We start from the raw sequence: 7,698 nt of genomic DNA, 5'->3' as shown, positions 1-7,698 counted from the left end.
TGTCCATCCCCAACCATCGTGGACATACAGGAAGCCAACCAGCAGACGAGAAATAATTCTCTACCTGCATCCCTCCACCATCTTTCAAAACAAACAAAAGTTTTAATTAGAACAACATGAAGCACCCAAGAATATAAAGTAGAATTCATAAATATTAGTGATTTAATTTGAAAGAAATTTCATGCCTTCTAGTGAAGACAAATATATATTTACAATAAGATCCAGCCATTTCAGTCTTAATCCAAAGGAACTGAAATCAGATGCCTACACAGAAATCTGCATGTAAATGCTAATAGCAGTTTTATGCACAATACCAGAGACTGGAGGGAACAAGCAATGGATCATCATATATTAGCAAACGGAATGATCTTGAAAAATAAGAAGGGGAAACCACTAACACATACCATGGACGAATCTCAAAAGCATCCTGCTAGAGAAGTCCTTTCCAGGAGCGCACAGCTTGTGATCCTTTGGAACAAAGAAACCCAACCTCTAATGACAGAAGTCGTGTTGGCAGCTGCCAGGATTGAGAGTGAAGGTAACGGACAGCCAGGATGTACAAGAGAACCTTCTGGGATGACAGAGACGTTCAACAGCTTCACTGAAGAACTGGTTACGTTACTGTCTCCATTTTTCTCAAAACTCATTCAACTGTGTATTTCCAATCTCTGGTATCTTATTGCTAATAAGTATGTCTCTATAGTATCAGTTTTGAAAATAGCAATTTGATCCAGAACTCATTTGGACTTTAAGTTGAAATATTCTCCATCATCTAATTTATTCTAGTAATTATCTTTTTTAAAAAAGATTTCTTTTTATCATGAAGTCAGATATGCAGAGAGGAGGAGAAACAGAGAGGAAGATTTTCTGTCTGATGACTCACTCCCCCAAGCAGCCACAGTGGCCAGAAATGTGCCTATCAGAAGCCAGGAGCCAGAGCCTCTTGCAAGTCTCCCACGTGGGTGCAGAGTCCCAAGGCTTTGGACCGTCCTCGGCTGCTTTCCCAGGCCACAAGCAGGGAAGTAAATGGGAAGCGGGGCTGCTGAGATTAGAACAGGTGCCCAGATGAGATCCCAGCACATTCAATGTGAGGACTTTAGCCACTAGGTTACCACACTGGATCTTAATTATCTTTTGTCTTAAAATAATATAAAAATGTATTGTAATTTAGCCCAATTTGCAGAATTAGCTCAATGACCAACTATTTTTTTTTTTAATCCATTTTATTGTATTGTTGTTGACAATCTTTACATAGTTAACTATAGTTGAAGGAAAATCAAGAAAGAGAAGGAAAAGAAAAAAAAAAAAAGGTTCAGGGGGATAGGGAGGTGGGCAATGCTATTATGTCCATATTGTTTCCATCATGTATCTGAGGTAAAAGGGGATATTGAGGGAGAAGCCCCACCCGGTTTCCCGCCCACCCCAAGTCCCATATGTGGGGCATGCTCTGAGACATGTGCTCAAGTGGAGTTAATAGTTCAATGACCAACTATTACACAGAGTTTCACGTTGACTCTGCCCATGATAGCAATTTATTTTCATCTAAGAGTAACATTATGTTCAGTATAAATTAGACCACATGAGAAACACATTCTTCCATATTTAGATATAAATATATTTGCAATTTTAAAAAGTACATATATCTAACTACACAAAACATTAAGGGATGAGCAATTCTTTGAGCTATTAAAAAGCTAAGAGCCCTCCCCCCACTTCCACAAATAAGGAAATAAAAGCATTAATCAGACGTTTCTGTCCTTACCAGTGCCACATTTGAGGCCAGACCACTAAAGGAACGAGACACAAGGAAACCACTACAACTCACAGGAATTAAAGAGCACAGATAACCCAGTTAGTTCATTAATATTTATTACTGCAGAAATAGTTCTAGAGGTAGTTTATTAATGAGGCTTTTTTTTCGAATCTTCTTGCAATTCTAAGGCAACACAAAGCATCATCTTATAAAAGAAAAAATATCTTTTCATGTAAGTATAACATGATTTTTTCCAAAAGCAGCACTTCCAGTGTTGTTCAGCTCGCCACTGCAGCAGCTCCGCCTCCTGATGGGACCGTCAGCTCCTGCAGACACACGGTCAGCCTTTGCAAGCACCTCTGGCAGGACCCTGTTAGTCATCGGCAAATAACACTGAAGCAACAACACCTGACCCACCCAAGCCCCGCTGGAGCACAAGGTGAACAAGCAGGTGGAGCTTCAGGGCACAGCAGGTGGCATTAAAGAGCCACTCGTTTCCTGCAGCTGGTTCGAAGAAAACCTTCCACAGGATCAAACAAAAATATATTCTTCTCTCCATTTAGTGTTCATAATTTTCAACGTCCAAAGGCCCATGTATTGGCCCATCGAAACAAGAACGGGCTCTGAATCAAAACCGAAAAGGAAGGAAGGAAATCCAAAGAATGTTCTGCGATATTCAGTATCATCAGCACGCAGCTTCCACGTGAAAGTTGTCGAACTGTGCGAATTCGAAGGAGTGCGTGCCGATCGCAGCCCAGCCGTTTTTCGGGAACAGGACACGAACGTTATTCCACAGCGGCTTGTCATCCAGCATGCCAGAGGACAGCTGACCCTGGAGTAGAGAGAAACACATCCCTTGAGAACATGGAAATAAGAAAATGCATGGGCCACCTACTTAGTGGAACAAATGTCTTTCTCACTCTAGACTTACCACACTGAAACACAATCCCACGAGTCTGAGAAAAAGCTTGTAATCCAGGAAAATGGTCTGGAAGAAAATTCTTACCTTCCTATTTTAAAAGCTCCCAGGGTTCCTGAGTATTTCCTTGCGCTCCACCAAAACGTGAAAACAACAAAAACTATAACATCATCATAAACTTTTAGACAGAAGTACATTAAGTTCTTTTTTTTATCCCCCCACCCCCAAAATGTTATTCACAAGTACCTGCCTGTGCAGGTGTTAAGGCTAACAGAGCTGGAGCCAAATGTCTGCTCTCCCTCGGTGCTTATTAAGCTCCTCTTTAAGGATGCTCAGCCCAGCTGAGAGCAATCAGACTTGTCCAATGCTTTGTCCTCATGCATTCACTGTCTTTGCAAAGCCATTTGTCTCTCCTACACTTAAGCTGCAAAAATAGTAGGCATCAGTTAACGCCATGTGGGGTGGAGTACCAGCGTAATGGTGGCACTTCCTGGTCACTGACAGAGAACAGCATGTCTTCTTTGGGCAGTGGCCGTCTCTTCCAAGCTTGGTGCCTGGCACACAGTACACGACCAGTGTTAGCTCTTATTATTAATACGGCACACCTGTCAACTTACAACCACAGTCTAACAGATTTAGCTGAATATTTAAGATGGTCTATCCTCAAATGCTGAGGAGCTGGTGATCCGAAACACTAGGTCAAGAAGCAGAGTCAATCAGTTTTGGGAAGTCATAGAAGTAGAAAGCAATGCATCATAAGTTGGTTCTTTCAGTCTATGTATGGATGGGGACACTGAAGAAGTTGTTACCCTGACTAGGGCTTGGCTCCAGGTCACTCTTATCCTAGAGCCACAGCCCCTAGACCACATAGCCATGTAGTCATCTAACTGTCCTCACTGAACATCTTGCAATACTGATGGGACGGTACACAGTAACACCGAGCCCAGGGGCTCCCTTACCAAATCCTATCCAGCACAAGGCTTGCGCTGCATCACCCCTCTCCTCTTCCTCCCTGCTAGCATCCTGGGCTACGGCTCGTCGGGCCTGCAGGCCGAGGTCCCGGAGACAGGAACAGCCAGGCCTGCTCTTGCCGAGGCCCTGTTGTCTGCTCAGGTTCTTCATTGTCAGGTCTAAGATTAGCAAGCTCATCTCTGACTGCCCTCACTGGACGATGACAGCAGGGAAGCTGCTTCTTCCTATTGGCCCATTTTTTCCCCTCATGATTATTTATGTATTTATTTACAAGCTTAAATTTTAGAACAGGAGTTTAGAAAACTATGACCCACAGACCAGCCATCTATTTTTGTACATTAAGTTTTCCTGGCAGAAACCCGTTCTCTTACGTACGGTCAGTACTTCCTTAAGAGGAATTGAGAGGCTGCAAGCGACCCCAGGGACCCACAAAACCCAAAGTACTTATGCTCTTGCTCTCCACAGAAAGAGCTTGCCTGTCCCTGTGGAGGAATTTCTATACTAAAACGGGAATGGTGTGTGTCTTGCTCCATGCTATAACCCTACTATAAGAAAAGGTACTTCATCAAAAGAGTGGATAAAAATAAAAAACTTGAATGAAAGAATGAGGCACCATTAACTCTCAAGACAATCTCACAGAACTAAGCTCCACCTGGCACGTAAGCACACAAGCTGGAGACGGGGAAATACCTGGCCGGGAGCCTCTGTAACAGCACCAAGGAAACCCCAATCAGTTGGGCTCCACGCACATCCATTCATAAGAACATTAACTTGATTCATTATGTTCTTAGCATGCATTAGGTACTATACCAAGCTTTCATATATGGTATCTCATTGAGTCTTCCTAAGAAGGGCATAGCAAAATAAGCTGACAAAATAAGCTATAGTAGAATAAGGGATGCAGCTTTCAGTTGGATGGTTGGACAAAGATTCTCAGAGTATGTGGCATCCAACAGAGATGTCGGGGAAAACAGAAGGCCCACAGATGACAGAACAAGAAATACCCGGGGGGAAGGCATCAGAGTGGGTGTAAGAAAAGCCCTGTCCACTCTGGGAGCAAGACAAGAGCTAAATTCTAAAAGCAACAAATCACTTGATAGGAAAGGCATACTAGAACCAGCAGCTCAGAGAGTGAGGATGGCTGTGTCAAAAGCAGAGAACAAAAAGCCTGGATGAGGAAGGAGGAACGGGAGAGGAGCCAGGACACGGCAGCTTTCGGCGCATCTGTCTGATTCCTAACTGGACATACAAAGTCACCTGGAAAAATTAGGGAACTTCACCTTTCACATCCCAGTGTTGACTTTTTAAAATTTCTTACAATTAATAAAATCAACCTTAGTCAGAGATGTGCAGAAAGTAAAAACAGACTGAAGGACGTAATAAGAGCTCTTAAGCAAGGGTGAGATACAATGTAGAATGAACACATTATTTTAAAAGTTATCTTCTCCAAATTGTTACATAAATTCATCGTATCAGCAGTATTTTTCTGTAGAGTTGAAAACTGCTTTCAAAATTCAGTGAAGAACAAGTAGAAAAGATAACTCTGAAAAGTAACAATAAAGAAGGTTCACCCTACAATTTCCACTTACTCATTTAATGAGAATACACTGAGCTTTCGCCTCTGACCACCCATCAGGCATCTTCCAGGTGCTGCAGAGAACGGAGACAGACTAGTCCCTGAGGGGTGGGGTGCCATTGGGGGACCAGGGCAACACAAGCAGGGCAGTGTGTGCGGTAAAGCACTGAGGGCAAATGAAACACTAGCAGGCAGGTTGAGTGACATGAGCACTATTTTACAGCAGGTGGCCAGGAGAGAATTCTGAAGCATTCAAGGCAACAAACCACATCACTGAAGATTTCAGAAAGACAGCATAATGTGAAATACGGTGCCAGCACAGGACAGTTTAGAAGCAAGTTCCGCACACACTTGCACACACAGGGATAATACGCAGCATGCCTGGAAGCCTTGTTGACTAGAACTCATAACAATTAATCTTGACAGTTTTTAGATGTCCATGATGCTGTGGTTTACCTAGTATCTTCTCTAACAACAAATATCTGAGGGAATCAGTGTACACAGCACTGTTTGATGGCTGAAAACCAAACAAACTTCTGTGAAGTTTTCACACCAATAAGTTTTTACTCTAGTCACGGTTCGAGTACCTGAATTCAATGATTCAGTTGTTGACTTTATCCACCAAGTATTCCTCAGTTTAAACAAAACAAAACAAAATAGCGTTTTAAAACATAGTGATTAATCTTAGGTCCCAGGTTCCATGATTGCAGGCATGTGGGGAGTGAACCAGCAGCACACAGGAGCTCTGTCTCTATCTCTCTGTCTGATAAAGGTGGCTGCTGGTGATTGCCACCTTCTGTCATCTGAAAGGCAGGTGGCTGGCTGGCTCCATGGCACATACCCTGCCTGTTTCTGTTAATTCCCATACTTTCTCTCTCCCATATTACGATGGAAAATTCTAGAAAGGCACACAAAAGAGCATTTAACTTAGACATTTTGATCAGCAATGCTTACCTTAATAGTTAACGTGAGTGTATACCATGTTTTCTCTATGATTCTAACCCGTCCTGCAGCATATACGATCCATCCGGCTGTAACATAAAGATTATCATGACTGGTCTATTTTTGAAATCTAAATCACAGAATCACGTAATTCAGTGGGGAGGGGTGTCCAAAATGGTACTGACATATACAGTCAGGCTCGAAAAAGAACTATGGTCTGTTATTTCCAGCTCTGTTTCCCCTTGAAAACATTCATAGCTCGGCTACACAGTCAAAAAGGATGTACTGAGATCTACAGCAAGGCATAGCCTGTGTGTGCTCACACAAGAACTGGTGACAAACGGACAGAAAAATCCACCACAGTACCATCTGTTAGTATCTGTGGTTCACACACATTTGTTCCTGAAGGGACAGAGGCGAGGGAGCAGAAGCAAGGATGACCCAAGACTCCTCCCTGATAGAATGGCCAACGCAGTCACAATATCAATTTAAGCTGACAGGGCACAAAGAATCAGCTAGTTTTTAGATTTATTTCATCTGAATGCCTGGGAGAAACCCTAGATGAGATCATGCAGCCAGTCTACAGCACGTGGGGACCAGAGAGACAGATTCAAATTCCTGCTTATGTGGCTGTCGCTAATTTGTTTTGAGACTTTGAGCAAATCAATTAACCTCCGGTTTGTTGTTTTGGATTAGAAAAATCAGTGAGGTGCCTTTAAGACTAGTCACACTAAGATTCCACAACTCCTACTGCAATTCCCTTGTCACCTAGTCCCTCCTTAATTTTTATTTTATTGACAGAGGCAAGGCAAAGAGCAGCAAACCACCAAAGAGAGACTTTTCAATTAATGCAAGAAGACAAGAGAATAAGAATCAAGAAAAATCACCACAATAAAGTCTAGTTCCAATGAAGTGATGTGTACTGAAATCAAATGAACTGGATTAAATCCAATCTGAGCACTTTTTCTCCCTTGTTCCATTTGAAAGGCAGAGCTGTCAAGAGAGAAGAAGGTAAACAGAGTATTTCACCTGCTGGCTCAAATAGGTAGAAGAGCTGGACTGGGCCAGGCCAAATCCGGGGCCTGAAGCACCATCCAAGTCTCCCACGTAAGCGGCCTCCAGCAGTGGGCTTTCCAGCTTCTTGGTCACATTCAGGGGAAGCTGGCTAGGGGGCAGAGCATCTGGGACTGAACCAGGGTTCAGACGAGACGGCAGCATGACAGGCGGCAGTTCAAGCGCTGTGCCCGTAACGCTGCTCCCCGTCTGGGCACATGCCAAGCGGCTATTCCGCATGAAGCCCTTCCACATCCAAGTCGTGTGTGAATGAGGAAAGTCGGGTTCTTTTCAAGTGTCAGCAAACAGGATTTCTCCATTTTAAGCACATCAATCTTTCTTCTACTTCCCTAAGCACAAAGGCAGCGTTTTTAGTCTTTGATGGCGACACTTCCAAGTGTCCTCTCCCTCCCACTCCCACATCACCCCAGTTTGTAAAATCCCTCCCCATACTGTTGGTGCACATCTCCAATCCCTTAAAAA

General features: G+C 43.3%; 1 protein-coding gene across 2 annotated transcripts in view; it reads right to left on the bottom strand.

Annotated features, from left to right (window-relative positions):
• Nucleotides 1-1,852: 1,852 nt before the first annotated feature.
• GALC (galactosylceramidase) overlaps nucleotides 1,853-7,698 on the bottom strand; it is a 46,715-nt gene continuing 40,869 nt past the window's right edge. For both annotated transcript variants that reach the window (XM_058655190.1, XM_058655191.1), the window contains 2 exons: nucleotides 6,175-6,251; nucleotides 1,853-2,585 (listed from right to left, as the gene is read on the bottom strand). In XM_058655190.1, coding sequence (XP_058511173.1) covers nucleotides 2,439-2,585; nucleotides 6,175-6,251 — 224 coding nt within the window. In that variant the 3' untranslated portion in view covers nucleotides 1,853-2,438. The remainder of the gene's footprint in view (nucleotides 2,586-6,174; nucleotides 6,252-7,698) is intronic.

The sequence above is a fragment of the Ochotona princeps genome, chromosome 26 (genome assembly GCF_030435755.1).
Source record: "Ochotona princeps isolate mOchPri1 chromosome 26, mOchPri1.hap1, whole genome shotgun sequence".
Lineage (NCBI taxonomy): Eukaryota > Metazoa > Chordata > Mammalia > Lagomorpha > Ochotonidae > Ochotona > Ochotona princeps.
This window is presented reverse-complemented; position numbering and strand designations above follow the sequence as displayed.